This window comes from Muscardinus avellanarius (genome assembly GCF_963383645.1).
Source record: "Muscardinus avellanarius genome assembly, chromosome: 7".
NCBI lineage: Eukaryota > Metazoa > Chordata > Mammalia > Rodentia > Gliridae > Muscardinus > Muscardinus avellanarius.
The window spans coordinates 42429651-42457016 of record NC_137793.1 but is presented as its reverse complement, the minus strand read 5'-3'; the positions used below and the strand labels follow the sequence as shown (position 1 = coordinate 42457016).

Here is a 27366-nt window from a genome sequence, read left to right as displayed (position 1 = left end):
TGGACAAGTGGTCCTGATGTGTTCAAAGATGGTTGTGGCATTTGTAGTTGGACAAGCAAGGTTATAGAAAAAATTATGACCACATTATGGAATATTTGAATTAATGATTTTAAAAGTGGAGAAGTTGTGTTATCAAGGTCTACAGTGTGACTATGGAAGCAAGTGGCTGGGGTGAAATAGATTAGGTCATTAGAAGAAAAAAAATTTAGCCAGGGTTGGTGGCACACGCTTGTAATCCCATTACTTGGGAGGCTAAGACAGGGTTTGTAACTAGCCAGAGAGACCCTGATCCAAAATAAAGACTAAGAAATAAGGCTGGGGTGTAGTTTGGAAGCTTGGAGGTAGGATGCTCCTGGGTTCACCTCAGTGAAGAAGAAGGAGGAGGAGAAGGAGAAGACTGGGGGGGGGGGCATAGGATAAAGAGATTGTAAATTAGTTGCCAGTATTTTCAATGAGAGGGGGCAGGACAGGGGTGGGGATGACAGTAATGGAAAAGTAAGAAAATGCAGTATAACCAAATTCAAGAACCTTGAAGAAATGATGGGTCAATTATTACTGTTTGAGCAAGAAGAATTGAAGGGAGGGATTTGTTGTGGCGGGCATAGTAAACACTAATATTGTATTGCAAGGCTTCTGACTTCTAGGAGCTGACAGTCTATAGAAAAAGACAGCCATATAAGCAATTAGTGACAATATAGTGAAACAGATACTTTAATAAAAGAATTTACAGAGAATAGTAAAGGCCCCAGGGTGGAGAGCTTATCTCTAACTCAAGAAGTCATTGAAGGTTTCACAGAAAAGAATATATTGGAACTGAATATCATTTAGTTCCTAAAATGGAAAAGGGGAAGAACATTCCAAAAGGAATTACAAGATGTGTATACCAATTCAGTAGTAACGTGCCGTTGTACTGAAAATTGTGCTATTATTAAATGTAGTTCTTTATGACGAGAACATTTCTGTGCCTTGACCTCTTGCTCTATTTTTTGTTCTTAAAGTTGAGCATTTTCTCAAGTGGAAGTATTTAAAGTGTTCAAGCATGTGCTGACAGAAAATGGATCTTTGTATTTGTGGCACTTCTTTTAAAATTATGTTTGAAATAATTTATTACTAAAAAAAAAGAGCAAAGGAGTACTTTATAAATAAATAAAATAAAGTCATTTTTACACATTTTGCTTTTGTTAATTCAGATAGTCACTGAATAAATTTCTATCCCTGATTTTTTTTCTTTTTCTAAACTTCTGTTGGTACATTGTAATTATTCATGGCACTGAGATTGGAAGAAATACCAAGTGTCTGCCTTCAGCACTTGGTGTTTCCTGCCAGAACCCACCCTACTCCTCCCCCCATTCACATTAGTGAGATTAGTAGTGATATCTTCATACATCATTATTTGAACTCTGTCCTTCATTCCTTTTTCTCCTCTGTATCATGCTCCACTATCATCCAGTTATGTTTTAAACCACAAAAATTCACATTTGATGACTATGACAATCTCTGATCTCAGGGAACTCATAGTTTCAACCCTAAAAAGATATGTGTAGCATTAAAATCCTAATGGCTGGGAATGCTGTGACTTTACCAAAAAAAAAAAAAAAAAAAACCTAACTTGTCTTTACTATTTGTGGAAGAAATCTGCTTGAATCAACCTATGAATAGAATTAAGTAAGAATTTGGTTAAAGTGGTGGACTAAGTGTATGATAGTAAGACAACAAATCAAGTATATTCCTGAGATAAATGAATTTTTAATTTTGGCTTTATTTCTCAAAGGTTGTGAAGATGAGAAAAGAAGTGAAGAGAATCCGAGTTTTGGTTATCCGAAAACTCGTCAGGAGTGTTGGCAGACTGAAGTCAAAGAAGTTAGTCATTTGAAATAATGAGTCTGTGACTAAGAAAATGTCAAAATTTGTTTTCAATTTGATATTTACAAAACTTGAAGTTGGATCATCTTACTCATGTAGCAGTTTGTTTTATATGTTGAGATGTTCTGAGTGAGACTGAATGTGCTGTGTCAGCTTGGCTTTCTGTGCCTTGGACCATCTTTGCTCAAGACACAGGACAAATTCCTTCGCTTTTTTTTTAACTCTTATATTTTTTTTTTTTCAGAATGAAATTCCCTTAAAGTTTTTTTCATATGTTCCATGTTACTGAAAGTTATTTTAAGATGTTAGAAACAGTTTTAAAAGTCTAGTAATGTTGAATCAGTTATGAAGATTTTACATCACTTCTTGAATTGTTAAATAGTTTGAATTCCTTAGTCCCTTAAGAAGGTGTTCATCAGTTTATTGTGTACCGTGTAACTTTTTGGAAAAAAGGTTATTTTTTTATTTTCAGCATCAAGAGTATTAGAGAAAAAGCATTTTATTTTATAGTTCTCATGATTTAAAGCATACATCTTTAGAAAGGCTTCAAATATGTCTTAATCCTAATTAATTTCCTGTTCTTTCAAAAATGTTCCAGAAAGTAGCCCTCCCTCTGATGTGGTCACGTATTTGAATGTTGTTTTTTATTAATTACAGAGAACAGACTTTAATAAAATGCTTAAATTAAGTACAATATGCTATTGATTGATGAAAATGTTTTAGTGATCTTACCATTAAGAGATTAGGAAAGTACATTATCAATTATTTATTTGGGGGGGGGCATCTGGGGATGGAACCCAGGGGCATTTGACCTCCAAGCTACACCCCCTGCCCTATTTTTTATTCTTTATTTTGAAACCAGGTCTCACTGAGTTGCAGAGGGCCTCACTAAGTAGCTGAGGCTGTCCGAGAACCACCATCATCCGGTCTCGGCCTCCCAAATGCTGGGATTACAAGTGTGCACCACCACGCCCGGCTTCAATCATTTATTTTTATAGCACCAGAACAATACTTATTTTGCCTGTTTCAAATACGTGGAGGAATTTTTTTTATGAAATTAGGGTGTATGTTGAGATGGGGGAAAGTGGGGGCAGTACAAAATGGAATGTTTGTCATTTAGAGATTTCTTATGCTTTTCTTAAATAAGTGAAAATATTTTCATTATGATAGGACTTTTAAAATTAAAGCTTTCCCTGGTTATATATATTTTTTGCAGAGGTACTGAAGATGCACTGTTAAAAAACCAAAGACGGGCACAACGATTGCTTGAAGAAATCCATGCCATGAAGGTAAGGACATGGGTGTATGAGTGGTACTATTAGAATGTTCCTCATACTTGCTTAAGGCTTATTTTTATGGGTCTGTGAAAAATGTAGCACATTTAGAAAACTGTGATATGTCTAAGCATGGGTTTTCCATGTATTTCAGTTGAATTTGTTAAAGTGCTAGGCTAATTTGAATCAAAACTGCCAAACTAAACTCTTATATGCTTAATCATGCCTCATGCCTAAGGTTTTTGTGTTTACTGTAACTTAAGGCATGTAGTCTAAATTAAGTTCAAGGATTAAAAGTGTTCATGCTGTTTGGGACTGTGGATGGTGATGTAGGTGGCTGACATCATACTTTCCCTATTGCCAACTCAATAAATTTTTATGTGGTAGTGTCAGCATTTTATTCAGTTCTGTAGTAACTTAAAATAAAGTCAGTTTTGGACCAACCTGATCCTTTTTTTTTTTTCCAGCCAGACTCTACTAGATTAATTTTTAGGTCTCACTGGTCTCACTTTGTAGAAACTTTCATTTACCAAATGACATACCATTAAATGTCTGGGAGACCATTTTATTGCAGAACTTAAAAACAACATTTGGTACCAGCAATTATCTTAATTGTAGGGTAATTTTGTATGTATGTTTGACTGTTATAACATGGTAAAACCTCCAAGTTTTGAGTTAAGATAAAAGCAAAAGAATTCTCTAATAATATTTGAGTTGAGTTAGATTATCCAAGATTATTACCATTTTCTTCTTTTTAACAGGGTTTGAATAGGATAATTTTATTCCAGTTAATCTGGATAAAAACAGGGATAGGAAACAATATTGTATCAATGAGCTAGGTTATCAAAGTTTCTTACTCCTTTCTTCCTTTCAAAAAGATGTTGAAAGTGTTGAGTAGGATAAAGACATTGTAATTATTCTGAATATAAATAGGTATAGGAAATGTCTCTTAAATATGAGATATACTTGTTTTATTTGCTTCTCTCCTTTTTAGGACTATAAAATTTATAGAATTCATTTTATTTCTTTGTTTGCTTTATTATCTTATTTGTGGTATTAAGGATGGAGCCCAGGGGAGTGCTGCCTCTAAGCTGTAATCCAGCCATATTTTACTTATTTGTGTTGTGAAACAGGGTCTTACTAACTTACCAGGCACTGGCCTGAGTCTTTAGTCCTCGTGTCCCAGGGTCGGGTTCTAGGCAAACTCTGCCCCACCTGCCTTTGTTTCCTTCATGATATTTATATGAGAGAAAAATCTTGAGAGGTTCTTATTTTGAGGGGAGCACTAAGGAAGTTGTCGTTTATCTCGTTATTCATCTTATCTTAACTAGTGTACTTAATAAATTACACTGCCTACCTAATTTTGTCTCTGTAATTTCTTCTTAGTAATTATTTTTGTAGTCCTAAATTATTCAGAGGTTTTGAGCTACTGTGCAATTGCTGATTGTATTTTGTCACGGATAGAGTACAACATATATATTGTTTCATATATATATATATATATATATATATATATATATATAATATTTATATGGGAGGTGTAAAAGGTTTGAGAACAAAAGATACTCATTAATCTTTAGAATACCTTTTATAACTGAATAATTAATAATTATATTTTGTTAATTAGAAAACAAATTTGTCCTATTTGAGATACATATAAGGCTTGTTTTCTGGTATTCTTAAATCTCATCAGCAGAAAGAAATTCGACCGAGTAATAATGTTCATATATTTATAAAGTGTGTATGTCACTATCATGGGTGTTTTTTTTTTCATATTATATAAGACCTCTGTGGGTTGTTGATTTATAGAAAGCCAAAATGTTTATTTCTTGAGTTCATAAAATGTATGCTATATATATTCCTGAATTTGTTGCAGAGATTTGGATGGTGTCTGTTGTCTAGTCTGCCTTTTAAACACTAGATTAAATTTAAATATAAATTCAGGAGGGAAAATGCTAGAAAGATTATGTTTGCTTTTCTTAATTGTCAAATTTTAGTCTTCATTTGTGTTGTTTTTACAAAATTGGTCTTTCCAAAAGAAGCAAATGCATTTAGCATTTTTCTTAATTGAAAGATCATAATTTCCTAAGGAAGTATTTTTCATCTATATAGGAGTATCAAAGAAATAGTGACAAAACAGTAGATTGTGTCAATTAAGTTTATAGGAAAACCTCTACTTACTCACTTTTCCAGAGGAGGTTTTTTCCTTGGCTCATATACCACTGGATTTTTACAGTCCTATTCATGACATGCTGTCCTATACTTGTTTCCTATGATAATAGGGTATTTTCTTGCAAGATGACATCCTCATGTAGAAAACCAAAGATATTTTTAGAAATGGTAGTTTGTTTTTTCTGGTCAAGAAAAAATGACTTGATCTTTATGATACAATAAAATCATAGGTTCTAATTTTATAGACTATATCATATGAATCCCAAGTTTTTGCTGCCCTTTTTAATGGTATTCATACTTTTAACTTTGATGTTATTATAAATATGGACTTCGGAAACAGTTTTCTTTTTTTTTTTTACCATTAAGTAACTTAACACATATTCCTAAGTTATTTAACTAAAGAAGGATATGATAAAAAAAAAAGCAATGACATTATTCAAATGGCAAAAAATCCCCTCCCCAGTAATAATGATGATTAATAGTATTTCCTGAGCATTAACTGTGTGGCAGGCACTACGTTGTGTTTTACATTCTGTAGCTCTTTATTGTCCCTGTCTTACAGAGTAAAAAACTGAGGCTTAGGAAAACTGACCAGCTTGCCCAGTGTCAAATGACTGTCAGGTGGTGGACTCTAGAACTGGCTCTAAATCTTATGCAGACAGGACCTTTCTAAAAACTTCTAGACCTACTCTTCTAAAAATTGGATGAGACAGCCGGGTGTGGTGGCGCATGCTTGTAATCCTACACGTGGGAGGCTGAGACAGGAGGATTGTGGTGCGAGGACAGCGTCAGCTACTTTAGCGAGACCCTTTGCAACTCATTGAGACCCTGTTTCAAAATATTGCACAAAAATAAGGCTGGGGGTGTAGCTTGGAGGTAGAATGTTACTGGTTTCCAATCCCGGGACCACCAAAAAAAATTAATTAATTAATTAATTAATTAATTAAAAAATAAAAATTGACACCGGGCGTGGTGGCGCACGCTTGTAATCCTCGCGCTTGGGAGGCGGAGACAGGAGGATCGCGCAGGTTCGAAGCCAGCCGCGCTGGCGTAAGAGACCCTTTTTCAAAAATATAAAATAGGTCTGGGAGTGTAGCCAGGAGGTAGAAGGGCTTCCAGGAACCCCAGTACCACTAAAAAAAATAAAAATAAAAATAAATAAAAACTGGATGAGACAGTTTACTCATGTGATCCCTTCTGTGAAGAAAAGGCCCAAAGATGTGCAATGTGTTTCAGATCCATTAATTCTTCACACCGAAGTATACATAATTACCTATATCTTCTATATCTTTGTTTGTTTGGGGAGGGGGGGTTGAACCCAGGGTTGTTATACCATTGAGGTGAATTCTGGCTGGCTGGCTAGCTGGCTGGCTTGCTTATTTATTTATTTGTTTGTTTATTTATTTATTTAGTGGTACTGGGGATGGAACCCAAGGGTATTCTACCTCCAAGCTACACCCCAGCCCTATTTTTTGTTCTTTATTTTGAAACAGGGTCTCACTGAGTTGCAAAGGATCTAAGTCCACGAACCTCGATCCTCCTGTATTAGCCTCCCAAATGCTGGGGTTACAAATGTGCACCACCACACCTGGCTTATTTTCTTTTTGAGACAGCTTCTCGTGTCCAAGTCCTAGAATTTGGGATCCTCCTGCCTCAGCCTCTTGAGATTACAGATGTGCATGACAGACTAGACTCCATGTTCTTTTTACCGCCCCCCCCCCTCATGCCTTCACTTCTCCCTGTGTATTATTATACATGAGAATCCATGTATTCTTCTGTAAGGCTTTCTGCCTGCTAACTTACTCTTCTGTATTTTAAACTATTTTCAGCTGGGCTTGGTGGTGCACACCTGTAATCTCAGTACTTAAAAGGCTTAGATGGGAGGATCACAGGTTTGAAACCAGCCTCGGCAGTTTAAGGACTTAATACTTAATTTAGCAACTTAGGCCCTGTTTCCAAATCAAAAGTAAAGTAGGGCTGGGGGTGTAGCTCAGAAGTAAAATGCCCCTGAATTAAATCCCCAGTACTTTAAAATATAAAATAAAAATAAAGTGTTTTTTCTTTTGTTTTATTCTTCTCTTGTTTTTATGGGCTCAAGTAATTAGGATCAACCTGTCTCATTCTTCTTTCTTAGCCTATTTCTAAGGAGTTGTCATTAGTGAATCACAAATAACAAAAATAGTAGCTTATGGTCTGTAGGGGTTTTATGTAAAGTCAAATTAAATAATAAAGTATATAATTCTCTCATATCGTTATTTCTACTTGGACTCCTGCCCCTGAACTTGCTCCCTTTAAAAACCACTCTCCTAAAATGCAGGGCTAGTATATATTCTTCCCTGTCTGATATACAGACCCTTACTGATCTATATCTGTAGCTACCTCAGTACTGCTTCTTTATCTTCTATACTGTGCTTTTTATGCCAACTTTATGGAATCTCAAATATAGCAATCTATTTCATGCCTCTGTTATCAGACTTTTTAAACCTAGTACATCTTTCCCACCTGAATTAAGGTTTACTCTTTCTTCAGCATCTGGTTCTTAAATTACTCGCTCTATGAAATTTTCCCTAGCACTATCACTCTGACCCCAGAGGTATTTACCACCCATTCTATAGAGCCCATTATATTTCTTTTTTTTTTTTTTCCAATAGTGGAGATGGACACCAGGGGCATTGCACCTCCAAGCTATTCCCCCAGTCCTAATTTTTAGTCTGTTTATTTTTTGAATCAGGGTCTCACTGAGTTGTGAAGGGCCTCGCTAAGTAGCTGAGGCTGTCTGTGAACGGCGATCTCACCGTCTCCTCCTCCCGAGTACTGGGATTCCAAGGGTGCACCACCACGCTCAGCATGTTTCTTTTATTATATTGTATAGCAGTCTGCTTTCATACTGTTCCTTCTACTTAAAGAGAACTTCTTAAAATAATGGATTTTTACTCAATTCATCACCCCAACATTTAGTAATATGGATGTTCACTTAGAAGTCCATTTTTAATGCAGAATTTTTTGTCTATTTTGGTATGTTTATAAAATTAAGGTTTATCTCAGCCTTCAGACATAAGTGAAATACTATTGAAGTGTCAGTAACCAGAGGGTTTTTCCCCATTATTTTTAATATTAGATATCAGAAACAGAAGAATTAAAAGGCTCTTCATTTTACAGTCACCTTATCCCATGCCCTGAGGTCATATAATTTCTACTTTAATTTTTTTAAAAAGGCAAAGCTTTTCTTCTAAAAGCGGAGCAAGATGCCCTGTTTTAGTAGCTCTTTGTACTCTACTTGTGACCTTTGAAAGCATAAACAGGGCATTTTATGTTATTTTAACCATCAGTGTATAATCTTCTCACATTCATGCAACAACATTTAAAATCAGATCACCACATTGAATTCCTAGTTTGCTTCCTGGCACGTGGTTTATACAGCTTTAAGACAGTGTTTTGAACAGGTCACATTCCTTAAACCCATGTGTTGCATTTTTATTTTTTTAATGTTTTTATTGGTGCATTGCAGTCATACATCTTAATGAGATAAAAGATGGTGGCGCCGTACATGTACACATCCCCCAATTAGCCCTTACCCCATTCTCACCCCATTCCCTCCCCAGCCCTCCTTCCCATGCTTGGCTTAGTGATTGATATGTGTGTTTAAGTGCATCATGTGCTTTAGAGAGTTTGTTGCATTTTTAATATGCAGGAGTCTTGATTTTCACTATAGGCTATGTATAAAGATAAATCTGTGATGGTCTTAAAATACTCTTGTCTTCTAAATAGAAGCAGATGTGCCAAATATAAGTACCATCCTTTCTCGCCTATTAAACCTGCTTGCTATTTGAAAACAAAGGTCAAGTTGCAGGCCTTTTGGCAAAATGATGAAAATGTTTTTATATACTGAGTCATAATACACACCTAGTTTTTGAATAAAGAACTTTATTTCAATCTTGAATTTTTTCTTCTGCATAAACCTACTTCAAAGGTTTCTGAGTATGTAAATAAGACTTAGGAGTAGGAGATAAGAAAGCAGTGTCAATTGGGCTTTATTTTTAATGTTTTTTCTTTTATTAAATTTTGTAATTCTGGAAATTTGAACTTTCAACCTTGGCAGGATATTTCCTAATAACTGTGAAAGTATCCAAAACATTTTCATCTATTAATTCCAAAATTTTGGGCAGCCAATACTACTATCATAACTCCAGTATGAAATAATGTGGTGCTTGAGAAAAGAGGTAACTATTACAACATACTTCATTGGAAACACACAATGGAAGACAGAGGGCCCTAGGGAAAAGCAGCAGTAACATCAAGTCTTACAAAATGTTCTGTGAGTTTTGTTTTGTTTTGTTTCTCAGCAGGATATCACCTCAATTTTGGGTTAAATGGAGACAAAGTATGTTCAAACATTTTTAGCCATTAACTTGGGCATATCTTTTATTGTTGGATTTTTATTCTAATAGGAACCATGTATTTTAGGGCTTTCTATTTTTCTTGTCACGAATTATTAAGTAATAAATCCAAGAGGAATGATTATTCCTATAACTAATGCTTCTTAGCAACTTCCAAAGAAATCATATATTTCTCTTTAATTCTCCCTCTTTCCTCTATAAAGGGTAACCAAACTCTGCATAGGATATCAGTTGTACAGAAAGGTGGGGTAGAGAGAGAAATCTTCACTTTTTAAATTTCTGATTTCCATTGAAACTCATTATATTAAAATATAGCTCAAAGGTTCTACTTTAATAATAGTTATTTTGCTCATCATAATGAAAGATAGAATCACTGTTTATTAGTGAACAAATATCTTCTTGGCCATAAAATTTGCAACCATAAAAGACAAAAAGTAAAAACGAGAGTTTAGGAATTCCCAGAACATCTCATAAATTCCATATGTGCTCAGGTTCAATACATTTTAATTGAAAAACCTACTGTATTGATGAATAGATTTCTCTTCCTGCTGTCAAAAAATATACTGTAAGCTTGTGGAAACAAGCATATGAATCTTTCTATGGAATATACTATGTTGAGACAAAGAAAAGGAATCAATTGATGTCATTTTATTTTATTAATGACATGGGAAGAATTTGTAGAGTGGGAAACACTAAATCGGCACTAAGAACCTGAAATATAAACTGCTAAGGAAAGAATACACATCTGTAAGCCATGTCAGTACTCACTCAATTTTTTTTAACACTCCTTCCTTCTTTTAGAATAGGATGTTTATCTCAGTGCTTGGTGCACTAATGTTAGCCTAAAGCAAGCATTGAGCATGTATTTCTTCAGTGGATTAGTAGCATAGCTAGAATACAGAAGGAGGGCAGATAAATAGTTGATGTAGTAGCTAAAATAGTGGGTGAGATTATATTTTTAAATCCTTTGATAAAATGTGGGCTCATCGAAGAATTTAAGTGATTATATGTTTTCTAGAAAGAAAGCTGGAGACAGTAGAAGACTGATTAAAAGGAGAAATCAGGCAAAATGACTAGAGGAAACAGCTAGTAGTTCTATCTTACTGACTTAATTTTTCATATATTAAGCAGATATTAAGTCTTTCTTGTTGGATAGCTATGTTGTGGGATTTGTTGTTTCCACTCTGCAAAAATTCACAGTATCAAAAGGGAGCTGGCTTGCATAATTTTAAACATAAATTTTAAGAATAAGTTATTATAGATGCTTTGAAATTTTTAAAAGCAAGAGATTGCAGTCTAGTAGTAATCAAGGAAAACTCTTGCTTTTAAAACATGTCCAGATTGACCATGCTACATTCGTACTTTTACACATATTCAAATGTATCTCCTCCATTAATCAACCTCAGCCTTCTCTTCTACCATTACTTTCTAGCTTTGCTGAGTTTTCTCCTCCATTATCTGGAATCCCACTGATATTCCTCATACTCCTAATTAGTTTGGGCATATTAGAGAAAACATATGTCCCTTCTCTTTCTGTGATTGGCTGATCTCACTTAACATAATGTTCTCCAGGTCTTTCCATTTTCTAGTGAATGACATGATTTTGTTCTTCTTTATTGCTGGGTAGAATTCCATTGTGTGTCTTTCCCATAATTTTGCAATCCATTCATCTGTTGATGGAGACCTAGGTTGGTTCCACATTTTGGCTATTACGAATTGTGCTGCTATGAACATGGGTATGCATATGTTACTGTAGTTCTCTGATTTCAACCCCTTTGGAACGATACCCGGAGTGGTATAGCTGGATCATATGGTGGATCCATGTGTTCTATTTTTACAACTCTGTTGATTCAAAATCAAAAATATTAATAGAATAATATGTCATTGCTTTGAAAAATTTGTTTATAATTTGACATAATTAGGATAGTTGGGCCTTCCTAATGAGTACTTGGCTAATAAAAATATTTTATAAGTGCATATAACATTTAAAAATAATATCTGGAAGATAAAAAACAAATTAATGAATTTTGTGTATAAAGAATTAGCTTATTGTGATTTAAAAATTAAACCAAATGCATGTATGTTTCTATCATTTTGAACCTCATTGTGATGTATAATTACAGTGCACCAATGAAAGTGTATTTTTTAAAAGATCATTTTATACCACATTTGGCACTCTTTTTAAATTTTTGAATTTAACGTGCTAAAATAATACAGTTTTCTTAAACTGTTAACATATGAGACTATACCTAAGAAAGGACTATAAATTTATTAATATTACATGTCCTTGAAAAATGTTGCTGGGAACTTAAAGGTTCCAGAGAAATATGTTGAAGGAATGAAGGAATTAAACTTTTAATAACAAATTAAGTTTCCACAGATAATCTAAAACTCTTATTATTCTTTCACATAAAGAACGCTTTTCTTAACACATCATTTTATCCATTCTAGTCCATCCCACATTTCTTTTAGTATATCCCTGCATCTTAGCCATGATTTCAAAATGATAGGGAAAGATGACCTCATTCACCTAATGTTATTTCACTGTAGCCTTTTTATGAATAGGAAGAGGAAATACTATAGACTTACATGATTATTTCTAAGTTTAAGGTTTTTTGTGTGTTGTTTTCTTTTTTCTTTTTTATTTAACTTCCTGGTTAGATGAGGAAAACAAAATTTGCTAACATATAGATAAAATTTTTAGTAACAAAATTGTTAATATAAGCTTATATCAAACTAATTGTAACTTTTATGTTGCTATAATACATAATAAATAATATATATTCTCCACCCATTAAATATTCTTAATCTGTTGTTTTAAGGAGACACATGAAAATAAACTGCCATCAATTATCTTATTAATAGAACTTACTGATTTTATTAGAAAACAAATCTATATAACTTATTCCTTAAAATGTACAAATGTTCTGTTTATAATCTTTAGACTCTCACTTTCTCTGCCTATCTCTTTGGATGTGACAATAGAAAGAATTAATTTTTTGTACCAAAAATAGTTTAGATGGTTATATTTGGCATAAGAAATGTGATCATATTTAATCCCTTTGGTTAAATAAGCCCTTTTGTTCTTATTTTCTAAAATGTATTTCTACTGTTAAGAGATAGCACTATATAGCAAACAGAAGGTTTTGGAGCTTGATTTAACTAAATTATTTCCTATGTTTATGCTTTATTAATAGCAATTTTAAATGAAATACAGCTCTTTGGATTATTGAATTACACAAACATTTATCTTTTGCTTACCATAATAGTAATTATTTTCACACATTGATTAAAATAAATTATAGTTGAAAATATATTCAGTTTCTTTAGTTTTTAGAATATAAAGTTCAACTTTTGACATGAAATTCAACTTGGAAGTAAAGCGAGACAGTACTATTTGTAGACATTTAGTAATTCTTTAACTGGCTGCCAGCAAAAACCTGACAGCAGTAAAATGTCCTAGTAGTAAACGTACTTTGTTTTATTGTATCACTCCTATTCAAGAACCTAAATTAGCTTCCTTTTGTTTGCCAGGCTGGGTCTAGTTCCTTGTGTGCACTAAAGCCTTACATCAGCTGGGCTCGGCGGCTCATGCTTGTAACCCCAGCATTTGGGAAGCCCAGACAGGAGGTTTTCCCTTCCTCAGCCAGTGATGTTCACTTCATAACCATTTTAGAAATATTTTATCCCCAAAATGCTTCTTTAGCTTTACTTTTATGAACTTGACTTGTTAAACTTATTTTCTGCCATGTGTCTAGTGCATGATTTTTTGTTTTAAAAAATGAGTGAGATTTTTTTTTTTTAATGCTGACACTCAGGCTCCTGCTGTTGCTATAAGTACTGAATTGCCTTTCTGACTCTGACCCAAGAATCTGAGTCTTCTACCAGTATTCATGAGAATATAGGTTAACATGTTACCTTGCAAGAAGGTAACTCTCAAGCCCTTCACAGATCTTGACATTGAGTATTATAGATGATTCATCCAACAAATTCAGAGCCTCCTTGTTTTAATTGATGCATAATACTCTTACATATTTAGGGAGTAGTATGAAACGATGATATATGTAAATAATGTGTAATGATCAAATTGGGACTTTTGTATGCCACCTTTTTTATCCATTCATCTGTAGATGGACATCTTTGTTGATTATCTTGGCAACTGTGAATAGTGCTACAGTAAATATGGGAGTGCAGATATCTTTTCAATATTTTTGTTTCATTTCTTTTGGGTGTACCCAGTACTGGGATTATTGCATTATATGGTGGTACTGTTTGCAGTTTTTTTTAGGAACATCCATACTGTTTTACATATTAATAGCTAACATACTAACTTGCATTCCTACTAACATTGTATAAACGTTTCCCCTTTCTCTAAATCCTTACCAATGCTTGTTACGTTTTCTTTTTTACTTTATAAACCTTCTAAATTGGGTGAGTGTATTTTGACTTACATTTCTCTGGTGATGAGCTGCATTTTTTCTTATGCTTCTTGGCCATTTGTATCTCCTTTCAGAAGTGTCTAGTCACACTGCTGGGCAGGTGGTGTGACCCTGTAACCCCAGTACTTAGGGCTGAGATGGGAAGATCGTAGGTTTGAGGCCAGTGTGTGGTAAGTTAGCAAGACGCTCTTTCAAAATAAAAAATAAAAGGATCTGGGGGAGTAGTTCAGAGGCACAATGCTCCTGAGCTCAATCACCAGTCCCACAAAATAAAAAAGAGGAAGAAGGAAGGGAGGGAGGGAAATGTCTTTTCATAGCATTGCCCCATTTCTTAATCAGGTTATTTGGAATTTTTTGCTGAGTTTTCATGAATGTTCCATGTGTACGTTAGAAGATATAATTTATATTAGGATATGTTCTGAGTAAATTCATATCTCATAAGGCAGATTACTTTATTAATTGCAGTCATGCATCATTTAACTATGGGGATGTTTTTCAGTCAGGGTGTCATTAAAAAATTTCACCACTATGGGACCATCTTAAGAGTTGAGTTCCATAAATTATTAAGATAGCTTTGACATCACTAGTTGATGGGGATCACTGTCATGTGCAACCTATCATTGATTGAGACTGCATTATGTGGCACATAACTGTATGTTCTCAAGGTCTTTATTTTTTATATTTTAAACTTTCTTGAAACCAGAGTAATACACCAGAGTATTGGTAGTGTTTTAATTTCTGCTTTATATTCTATATTTTTCCTTTTTATAAGTTGTTGAGTATTTTATTTACTGCATAGTTAATATACTGTGTCTGAAATCATATCTTCTTTGGCTCCTTTATTTCTCTTTGCATAAATTCTTTAATAAAATTCTTTAATACCTGCTTTCTATTTTCCTCCTGTTTACTTGTTATATCTTTGCATGTCATTTTACTTTTAGCCTTTTTAAAAGTTCTTCATAGCCGGGCGTGGTGGCGCACGCTTGTAATCCCAGCATTTGGGAGGCTGAAACTGGAGGATCGCGGTTCACGGACAGCCTCAGCTACTTAGTGAGGCCCTCCGCAACTCAGTGAGACCGTTTCAAAATAAAGAATAAAAAAAATTGGGCAGGGGGTGTAGCTCAGAGATCAAATGCCCCTGGGTTCCATCTCCAGACCCGCAAAAAAAAAAAAAAAAAAAAAAAAAGTTCTTCATGTAGCTGGTGGCGCACGCTTGTAATCCTCGCATTTGGGAGGCGGAGGCAGTAGCATCGTGCAGGTTCGAAACCAAGCCACACTGGCTTAAGAGACCCTGTTTCCAAATAAAAAAGTATAAAATAGGTCTGGGAGTGTAGCCCGGAGGTAGAAGGGCTTCCAAGAACCCCAGTACCACCAAAAAAAAAAAAGGTTCTTCATGTAGAGTTAGATTTTGTATTGTAATCTAAGCTGAAGATCTTTTTTCTTCGATAGGCACAGTAAACGAGTTCACACTCAGTTGTATTCCTGATGTTTGCTCTCAGCTTACGCTTTAATTACTGCAGTGTGTGTGTGTGTGTGTGTGTGTGTGTGTGTGTGTGTTCTACTGGGGAGTGAACTCAGGGGCATTCTACCTTTGTGCTACACCCTGATCCCTATATTTTTTTTTAAGAGTCTTGCTGGGTTGATAAGAGTCTTATTTACTGAATTTATCATTGAACCTATGATCCTTCAGTCTCAGCCTCCCAAGTACTAGAATTACAAGTGTGCACCAACACGCCTGGCTTAAGTACTATGTATTTTATGATAAATTTGCTTTTTATTTCCCCACTTGATTTTTTTCATTGGGATTTCCAAAAAATATCTTTGAGAATTTAGGAAGTCTATTTTAAGACAGGATCTCACTAAGTCATAGAGGCTGGCCGCATACCTGTGTTCCTCCTGTCTCAGCCTCCCAAGTACAGGGATGACAAATGTATACCACCACACCCGTCTACTTTCTCATTTTCTTATGTAATCTTATATTTTCTAGTCTGTCCATTTTATTTATTTATTTATTTATTTATTTATTTATTTATTTATTTATTTTTGTGGGTCTGGGGATGGAACCCAGAGACATTCGACCTCCGAGCTACACCTCCTCCCTGTTGGTTGTTTTTTTTTTTTTTTTTTTATTCTTTATTTTGAAACAGAGTCTCACTAAGTTGTGGAGGGCTTCACTAAGTAGCTGAGGCTGTCTGCAAACCGCAATCCTCCCTCTCAGCCTCCCAAATGCTGAGATTACAAGTGCACGCTACCATGCCCAGCTGTCCATTTTGTTTATTTGTTCATTTGTTTGTTTGATTTATTGATTGATTGATGGTACTGGGGTTCCTGGAAACCCTTCTACCTACAGGGTCTCTTAAGCCAACGAAACTGGCTTCAAACCTGTGTGATCCTCCTGTCTCCGCCTCCCAAGCACGGGGATTACAAGCATGAGCCACCAAGCCCGGCACGGCTGTTCATTTTAAATACTATTTTAAATACTATCTTTTGACTTCTGCCTGTTCACCTAAACTACTTCAGCCACTATGGAGATCAGTGTGGAGATTCCTTAGAAAACTGGGAATGGATCTACCATATGATTTGGCTATACCACTCCTGGGTATCTTTCCAAAGGGTTTGAAATCAGAGAACTACAGTAACATATGTATACTCATGTTCATACAAATTAGGATTTTAATATCAGTTTTCTTACAAAGCAAGACACGGAGCCATGCGTATGTGTGGTGGCTCATGCTTGTAATCCCAGCATTTGGGAGGCTGAGACAGGAGGATCACGGTTCACAGCCAGCTTCAGCTGTTTAGTGAGGCCCTTTGCAACTCAGTGAGACCCTGTTTCAAAATATAAAAAAATAGTTCGGGCATGGTAGCACACACTTGTAATCCCCACGCTTGGGAGGCGGAGACAGGAGGATCACGCAGGTTCAAAGCCAGCCTTGCTGGCTTAAGAGACCCTGTTTCCAAATAAAAAAATATAAAAATAGGTCTGGGAGTGAAGCCCGAAGGTAGAAGGATTTCCAGAAACCCCAGTAACACGGGGGGGGGGGGGGGGATGGATATATATATATATATGTATATGTGTGTATGTGTGTGTATATGTGTAATATATATATGGCTGAGAGTATAGTTTTGAGGTACAGTGCCCCTGGATTTCATCCCCATTACCACCAAAAAAAAAAAAAAGCAAGACATAAGAAGAAATTCATTATTATAATGGTAGTTTAAAATTAGGCTCATAACTAAAGTCTTTGTTTTATTCTTTTATAGGAATTGAAACCTGATGTAGTAACTAAATCTGCACTTGGTGATGATATCAACTTTGAAAAAATCTGCAAAAAGGTATATCTGCAGTGGATTTTGTTTTATGAAAAGCTCCTTACTGCTTATTTTCTTTGTATCATTTTTTTTATTGAAAGAGAATACTAAGAAGCCAGTTACTATTAGTATGTAATGATTTTTCCTGAGTTCCGATATTGCCACTGAAAAATATTTTAGCTGGGCATGGTGGCACACGCTTGTAATCCTCGCGCTTGGGAGGCTGAGACAGGAGGATTGCGCAAGTTCGAAGCCAGCCTCACTGGCTTAAGAGACCCTGTTTTCAAATAAAATATAAAAAAATAGTTCTGGGAGTGTAGCCCAGAGGTAGAAGGGTTCCATCCCTAGTACCACCAGGAAAAAAAAAAAAAAAGATTTGTGAATTTTACTTTGATGTGATAATCATCAGAATCCTTAAAAAAGTATATTGAGCCAAAAGTGGTGGCGCACGTTTCTAATCCCAGTACTTGGGAGGCTGAAACAGAAGGATCCATGTTCACGCCAGCCTCTCTACTTAGTAAGCCCTCTGCAACTTAGTGAGACCCTGTTTCAAAATAAAGAATAAAAAATTCAGGCTAGGGATATAGCCTGAAGGTAAAATGCCCCTGAGTTGAATCTCCAGCATTACACATGCACGGGCCTATGCGCGCCACACACACACACTAATATTTGTTGATGTGTGTTTGTGGGTAAAACCTAGAATTGAAATAAAATGCTTTTAATATTAAAAGTACTGCTACTAGCATCCTGCCTCTCTACCAGTTCATTTAGTTTGTTTTAGGCAACATTTTCAAAGGATTAATATTGGACATAGAGGGCTTTTTTAATTTTAAGACTGTTGTTTACATTCAGAAGTACATTTTCAAAATTCTTCTCAAAATTGAACAGCAAATACTTTTGTGTTCACAATAAACACACATAGGCCAAAATAAAATTTTTCCATTAAAAAGATGAGGTATTTTCCACTTTTATATTTAATTTATTTGAAATGGAAGAAACTGTGGAGGTGTGTTAAAACCACAATTTCCTGAGAATTTTCCATGGCAAACATTGTGTCAATTTTAAATAAGGAAAGCTGTGGTTTCCTTCATACCTCCCAATATTGTGAAGACTTTTCATGCAGGTGTAAAAACTGTTAATAGGGACTACTTAGTAGCCCTTTAAACTCCAAAATTCATTTATTTAAATTTAAGACATATCATATTTTTGTTACTTCTGTATAGCTCCAAAACATTTTCTGTCTCTCAAATGAAACTTATCTTATTCTGCCTTTGATAAGCTCTTAGTCTTTTAAGTTTGAGCAACTTGGTGATTTTCAAAAGATTTTTTTATAACAACTTTTTTTTAATTTATTTTTATTGGTGCATTGTAATCATACATCACATGGGAATACAAGACTTGAGAGGATATACAAGCACACATCATCTAGTTAGCCCTCATCCACTCCCCATCCCATTTCCTCTCCCTCCCTCAATTCCATGCTTGTTTGGTTATTAACTTTGGTACTGTATTTTTATGTCCTCCAGAATAAGATGACATCTTCACATAACAAGGACTCAGCAAATTTAGAGAGGGAGAAAATACATGAGGAAGAACAGTGGGCAGAGAGAAAGAGCAAGAGCTAGGGAGTTGCAGTCCCACAGAGGGTAGCTTTGGTGAGATGAGGCCCTACACTTAGCCACGCAGTAAGCAGAGACCCAGGCACTGACACGGGAAGGAACATGAGCCTGTCACAAGTTTCATATTTTTAAAATATGTATATTTAGTTTCTTTCCAAAATGACCTAATGGAGGCTTTACTCACAATTTACAGTATAAAAAGCACTGGGAGTTGAGTCACAGTTGAAAGTTATCTTAAATGTTTTAGGAGAAAACTTGTTGAGAATATTGAACTGAATTCAGAAACTGTTTTTGAGTTCTAGTTTGTTACTAACTGGCTAAATAATCATGTCTGGATTAATTAATTAGTCTGTTGAGTAGATTACATCTTTAGTCTTTTTCCCCTTTAGCTCTTGTTAAAATTTGATACTTGGGAGCCTGAGACAAGAGGACCACAGGTTCACATCCAGCCTCAGCTACTTAGTGAGGCCCTCTGCAACTTAGTGAGACCCTGTTTCAAATATATAAAGAATAAAAAATTGGGGATGTCATTTAGAATTAGAATGCCACTCTCCAGTACCACTTTCACTCTCCAGCACCACCAAAAAAATTAATTTAAAAAGTTAAAGGGAGGATTTTTCTAAGAATAAAATTTATAAGAATCAAACTAAAGAAGAAAGGCATATATTTTTAATTTTTGCCCTTTTCACTTAGGATAATTTTTAAAGTTTATTTAAATAACTACTATAATTTATAAAACTGATATTTCTAAAACTTGAAAACATACTTTAAAAAGTATATATGTAACATTTTTATTGATCTCTTAAGGGTGGAAAATTTAATCTTTATTATTTATAAAGCTATAACTAACAGTTATGTCAAGTTTTTTCATTTGCAATATTTTTCCCCATTAGAATATTTTTCTTCTCCAAAAATTATAAGCAGCTCAGATTTGCACATCAATAACTGGCTGTCAAACAAATATGAGTTAAATTTAAAAACCTGATGTATTACAAAGGATATTCATATATACACTTTTCCTCTACAGTGATTCTGCTAAGAATGTCTTGATTAAGCTAGCAATATCCTTATAGTTAATACTTGAGCATAATTTGACCTTTTTCTTTAAAATTGACAATTGATACTTTTATAAGGTAATTGTTAACATTTCATTAATGGTTGTTTACCAGCTCTGCAAAGATTACTGTTTAGCAAAAAGAAGATGCTTAAGTTTCTAGGAGCTTGCATTTCAACTACTATTTCCTCATCACTAGCTTCGTGACTTCGAGCTTGTTTTTTGTTTTTATTTCTGGAATGAGTAGCCCTTCCAAATCAAACACTCTGGTACAGTCTAGTCCCCTTTCAGAGTTGTTACCACATCAGATGAAAATGGCAGGGCTCATTCTCTCAGTGTTTAAGTTGATTTTTCCCCCAAAATTAGACATGTTATGCACTCTTTCCCACTCAGCAAGATCTTTGTGTTATATCTGTCTTGTTATTTATTTTTATATTTATTAAGTAGTCATATCTGACATTTTTTATGTCAATATTATAGGGAAAGTTCTTCTCTTAGATATTTGGCCATGGTATATGATAGCCAACCTTATCAAAATTTCCAGCTTATAAAAATTAGAAGCAATAAGTACTTCTTTTTCTTTTTTGCAGTGCTGGTGATTGAACCCAGGAGCATTCTACCTCTGAGCTATACCCCTAGTCCTAATTTTTTATTCTTTATTTTGAAACAGGGTCTCACTAAGTTGCAGAGGACCTCACTAAGTAGCTGAGGTTAGCAGTGAACCCGCGATCCTCCTGTCTAAGCCTCCCAAGTAGTGGGATTACAAGTGGGTGCTGCCACCCTGCTTAGTAAGTACTTTTTGATATATCTATATACACAAAATACCTTTCCAAATGGATATAGCACATGCCTACAAGACAGCATTTTTGTTAAGTAGATTCATAGGTAAATGAATAAGAAGCCTTTTTTTTTTTTTTTACAGTACTGGGGATGGAACCCAGGGCCATTCTACCTCTGAGCTACACCCTCAGCCTTACTTTTTGTTCTTTATTTTGAAACAGGGTCTCACTGAGTTGTAAAGGGCCTCACCAAGTAGTAGCTGAGGCTGTCTGCAAACCGTAATCCTCCTGTCTCAGCCTCCCAAATGCTGGGATTACAAGCGTGCACCACCAGGTCCAGCAGAAGCCATTTATTTTTAACACATTGCTCTTGAACATAATTGTGTTCATCCCTATGAAATTATTGAGGACATGGTAGTACACCCATGTACACTATTTTGTATTCGTAGCTATTCAATACTTGCCCAAAGGCACAAAGTATGTTCTCATATAGTGATTAGATTAAGTCATATGCCAGCATTTCATCCTTTCCCGAAATGAGCTACATTTTCCTCAAATATTAGCTGCTGATCATCAGAATGTTTTATATCCTCAGGGAAAGTACCCTATTAAAGTACTTATTAATGAAATAATAGCTATTTCTTTTACAGGCAGCATTACTGATATTTTCTTTAAAAATACAAAGTACTTCTCTACACAGTCTAAAGTAGGTGTCTACATAATTACGCATAACTGCTCAAATTTGTACACATCTATACACCCAAACTTCTGTGTTCTTCTCGACTCACTGCTGCTTCGTGTGAGGCAGCACTCCTGGGACTACAACACAAAGGTCCTTCTCAGATCATTCTTCCTTAGCCCCATATTCTCCCCAAGTAAGTCCTCATAAAGCCTGCAACATAAACACAGTTACAGAGAAAAAAGTCTAACAAATCAGAACATCTTCATTTAGACTAATGCATTAATGTAGAATTGTGAGTCTTACTGTAGAGACTTTTATGAATAGAATTAGAAAACCAAATTACTAAATCACAAATCAGATTAATAAGTTGCAAAGATTCTGGGACATCTAGGGCAAAGAAATAACTTTGCCGAATAAATTAAAAGATAAAATTACTAATAAAATGGTATTTGCCCAGAGTGTTAAACTAGACATTCAAGTATTATTATTCCTCTAAAAACTTCTTATAAGTAAGATGGAAAAATAGCTAATACTGGGAAGAAAAGTAACTTAAGTCAACAAAGACCCTAGCAAGTTGTCAGAACAGGGATTTGGGAATAGTGATAAATGTATTTTAAAATATTTCTATATTAATACATTAGTAAAAATTTACTCAAGATTCTCAGACTGTTTTATCTAAAACATATGAGATTAACTCATGTATTGAGAATAGTTTTCTACTAATTTATCTGTTTTACAAACTCAAATTTTCATATATTGCAGATTACCCTTGAAATGAACTTTTAGTGGCCACAAGGGGGAAATAAACTGAAAGAAGCAGTTAAGATAAACAGCTTCTTTTTGAGTGTTTTTCCCTTGCAACCTGAAAGGCAGTTTCCTAGGGAATGCATAAGATTCATCACTCTAATACTAACTGCTTCTACTATGCCAGAATCTGAATAGTGACACCATTCTGAATGCGTATTTGTCACATTTAGTGTGTACCTGTGTGGCAGCAAAAGTCTATCTTGGCGGTACATTTATTTAAAATTAAACTTTAAAATATACTGGACCTCAGCCAGGCGTGGTGGCGCACGCTTGTAATCCCCGCGCTTGGGAGACGGAGACAGGAGGATCGCGCAGGTTCGAAGCCAGCTGCGCTGGCGTAAGAGACCCTGTTTCAAAAATATAAAATAGGTCTGGGAGTGTAGCCCAGAGGTAGAAGGGCTTCCAGGAACCCCAGTACCACCAATATATATATATATATATATATATATATTGGACCTCATAAAAATATTTTTGCTCCTGATGGTTTTCCTCTACCAAAAAAGATTCTGATTGCATGGATTTAGACCAGTCATCACATGATCTTTATCTTTATCATAAACAGATCTTATCTATTAAGAATAATTTCAGCTGGGTGTGGCAGCACAGGCTTGTGATCCCAGTACTTGGGAGGCTGAGACAGGAGGATCACAGATTCGCAGCCAGCCTCAGCTATTTATTGAGGCTCTTAGTAACTTAATGAGACCCTGTTTCAAAATAAAAAGTAGAAAGTAGGGCTGGGAGTGTAGCTTGGAGGTAGAATGCCCCCTCCTTTCAATTCCCAGTGCTGCAAAAAAAAAGAATTTTTATTTTCACAAATTCTCTTTTCTAATTCTAATTTTAAAAGAACCTGAGAGCTTTCGTTTTATTCTCATCTACTAGTACCAAGTAATTTTTTTGCCATATATTTATTTTTCTATTTGTAGCCAGATTCTACTGCAACTGAAAGAGCAATTGCCAGATTAGCAGTACACCCTCTTCTGAAGAAAAAAATTGATATGCTAAAAGGTATGAATTAAATTACTTTTAGTCCATGTACTTAATTCATTTGTGTATATGATTTTGGATAAGTGGCTATTCAAAGTTTTTTTTTTTTTTTTTAACTCATGATATTTCATACTATAAGCATGCTTCTTAAAAATGTTTACAAATGGCCGGGCATGGTGGCTCACGCTTGTAATCCCCGCGCTTGGGAGGCAGAGACAGGAGGATCGCGCTGGTTCGGAGCCAGCCTCGCTGGCTTAAGAGACCCTGTTTCCACATAAAGTTAAAAAATAGGTCTGGGAGTGTAACGCAGAGGTAGAAGGGCTTCCAGGAACCCCAGTACCACCAAAAAAAAAAAAAAGTTTACAAATGTGGGAAGGGCGCTACAAATATGGAAAGTATCTGATATTGGAAGAAAAATTAAATCTGCTTTTTTTAAAATTTTAATACATTAACATTTTATATATAGTATCTAAAGCATATTTTATATACATTATGTGCCATGATCAAATTAAATGCATTTGAGGTTCTTAATATTGATGTAATTCATACTATAGCCACTTCTCATAATTTTATTTGTATATACTTTATAAAATATATACAATTAAATGCTTGTGTCATGGGGTAGATGTTCATTTTTTGTGTCTCAAAGCAGTTTATAATAGTCAATGTACTATTAATTCTACAATATGAAGAATTATTTTCTTTTCATTCAGCATTTAAAATGGATGAATCTGACTATGTCATGCAAGTTTTATTTTTAAAATGTCAAAAGGTTTCTTTGTGAATTGAGACCCATTTTAAATATTTCATATAAACTCCAATTGTCCTCTTAAATTCTTCCAAATAATTTAAGAACTACTGTACTGAAACAGTGTTTTATATTTTTAAATGCTGAAACAAGTCATTCACTTATCTTTTCTTGCAGCTGCTGTCCAAGCCTTTAAAGATGCAAGACAAAATTCTACTGAAGTTAAATCATCAAATAATACTTCAGAAGAAACTCATTCTAAAGACACTTTGTGTTCAAAGGATGATGCAAGTAATGTACAGCACGGAGGAACTGTTACCAGTGAGCAAAACGTGAAAGAAGCCAAAATACGGGCAAAAAAAACAGTAAATGATTCAAAAGAAAACTTAGCTAAGAAGGAACATGGACCCAATGCAGTGGACACTCCAGATTCTCTGCCAAAGCCTTTGGGAAAGGATTCTGTACTTTGTTCTGAACCCAAGAAGATACCTGCTGACGCAAAAATGAAGGCATTAAATCAAACCAAAACAAAGAAAGGATCTGGCAACTCACTTGGTGCTAACAGTGACAGCGAAGAAGAATTAGAAAAATTACACGAAGAGGAAAAAGAGTATTTTGATGATAGCACAGAAGAAAGGTTCTACAAACAGTCGTCTATGTCTGAAGATAGTGATAGTGGTGATGACTTCTTCATTGGGAAAGTCAGGCGGACACGAAAGAAGGAAAGTAATGGCCATTCTTCAGCTAAGGAACAAAAACCCCCCGAACAAGCATTGCCCAAAGAAGATACACATGAAACCCATTGGGATGTAAGAAATGACAAAAACAAGCCAAGTACAGAAGCCAGGAAGTTAGAATCAGTGTTTTTCCACTCTTTATCTGGATCTAAAAGCTCTAGAAGGTACAATTATGTTTTCACTCTGAAATATTAGTCCTTATTGTTTTTTAAAAATAAACTATCTATAAATCTTAACAGTAAGAGAAAAGACTAACTCCCATACATAATCCTTATGGGTTTTTTTCTTTTTTGGGGGGTACTAGGGATGGAACCCAAGGCCATTCTACCTCTGAGCTACACCATCAGCCCTATTTTCTATTCTTTATTTTGAAACAGGGTCTCACTGAGTTTCAAAGGTAGCTCAGGCTGTCCGCAAACTGCGATCCTCCTGTCTCAGCCTCCCAAATGCTGGGATTACACATAATCCTTGTTTATACAACTATCTCATTTTTAGATTTGGTCTTCTCCAGTTTTGTAGTAGGATAACATAAACCGATGATCTTAAAAGCAAAATAATATGCCTAGCTAATTTGTTCTAGTTTTTCCGTTATTACGATTTTTGAGACCTTGAGATTTTATTTAAAATTTTTTGAAAATGTTGTACATATCTTTATTTAAACAAAACTTTCTGAAAGAAAATAGTGTTTTGCTTTTTTTTAATGACTCATATGGAGCATTGTAATCATCAGTCATTTCAGAGTTATTTCAGTGTATAAGGCTGCATACTCGTCAATTTCCTCAGATGGCTTTACATTTGGTGATGTTGCTGTCTTCATCCCTCCTGTTAACTATTCTCAATAACTTTGTTTCTAATTCTAATCTTATATATGATATCTGGACATTGTAGAGTGAAAATTATGGTTAGCCAATTTCTTCAGTAATAGCCATTTTCTTTGTAACTGTTATTTTAAACTGTTTTTCTATGTATTTATAGGTCACAGATATTCCTTAATAGAATAGGAAAATATGGTATAAAATGTTTCCAAGAAGTAAGAATATGGAAAATGGCTCCATCTTTGGAGCCTTGAAAATAATTAAAATATTTACTTATGCTTTTCAGTCCTGCCTCAAAAGGCCATATATTTTTATTTGAAAATAACATATCGCTATTCTTTCCCACAAGATGTCAGTCTGAATTTTTGTTACGTTTCTCATTTTCATGTGAGAAGACTTTGAAATTCTTTAGGTATTCCTTAGTTAGTAGCAGAGAGAAGATAACCAAAATAGAATTATGTGTTGATTATTGGTGCGATGAGAGTATGGTAGTCCTATGGATGGGTTTAATTATCCATTTTATTATGTTATTTTCTTAAATCAAAAGATGGGTTTTTCTTTTAAAAAACATAATGGTGTGTTTCTCTTTTTAGAGATTACAGAGAACAAGCTCCAAAGAACAAAACCCCAGGTATGTATTGATGGTTGCTTGACATTGTTATTTGCAACAAAGTCCAAGCAAGAAAAATATGATTCCTTATGACCGTGAAGAATTATGAACCCATAGAAAGGGAGCAAGACATCTTAGAAATTTTCAATATAATTTTAAATTTTATTCTTTCTCTCTGTTTGTTTTGGTCTCTCAGGTTAGCAGGACTGTGTTTCCTTTCTTTCTGTAAATAAGACAGCACAGCATATATTTGGAGGATTCAATAAGCATCCAGGGCAAGGGTTAGAATGCATGTGTTAGCTGCTTTTATGTAAATTTATATATAAAATTAAAAACTATATAATATTATATTGTAATGTAGTATGCTTATATGTAAATTTTCAGCTTCAAGCAACTTTCTATTGGATTTCAACTTTAAGTTGTGAGGTATTATCTTTAAGTAAAGACTCAGATTGGCTTGAAGAAGATGAAATCTCTTTTATTTGTATGCTACCTAGATAACGCTAGTTTTATTTTTGCTTTCTCTTCCCAGACTTTCCGAAACATGAACCTCACATCAAGAATCAGTATAAAAAGAGCACACAGAGAGAACTTAAAAATACAAAACAGCAGTTACACTTACCTCTTCATCCTTCATGGGAAGCCAGCAGAAAACGAAAAGAACAACAGTCTAATATTGCGGTGTTTCAGGGGAAAAAAATTACATTTGATGATTGATTTAGTGCCCTTTTTTCGAGCTTTCCATCCAAAAGGGTTTTTTTGTTTGTTTTTTAACTAGCCCATTATTTGACTTGTAACTGAATAAGTATCTTTGGAAAGGTTGTAGTATATCTGTCTTTGTCCTTTGTGAGTCCATGTTACTTTTACAAAATAAGCCTTTACCAAATCAAATGCATACTTAAATTCATTTTCAATTATACTCCCCAGAGTATTCTTCCATAAAAGAATTTGGGGAGTAATGTTAGGTTTTCTCATTTGTGCTATCATAAAGAATATTTTGCTGGTTCAACTTTTTAAAAAAAATTGTTTAGCCTTGAAAATAAATGTTAAATTATACTTAAAATATTAATAGAA

General features: G+C 34.7%; 1 protein-coding gene across 1 annotated transcript in view; it reads left to right on the top strand.

The window, feature by feature from the left end:
* SRFBP1 (serum response factor binding protein 1) overlaps positions 1–27009 on the top strand; it is a gene marked incomplete at both ends in the record, with an annotated part of 36277 nt that extends 9268 nt beyond the window's left edge. The window contains 7 exons of the mRNA XM_080698552.1: positions 1772–1860; positions 3080–3152; positions 17410–17481; positions 23322–23403; positions 24308–25031; positions 26276–26313; positions 26825–27009. Coding sequence (XP_080554678.1) covers positions 1772–1860; positions 3080–3152; positions 17410–17481; positions 23322–23403; positions 24308–25031; positions 26276–26313; positions 26825–27009 — 1263 coding nt within the window. The remainder of the gene's footprint in view (positions 1–1771; positions 1861–3079; positions 3153–17409; positions 17482–23321; positions 23404–24307; positions 25032–26275; positions 26314–26824) is intronic.
* Positions 27010–27366: the final 357 nt, after the last annotated feature.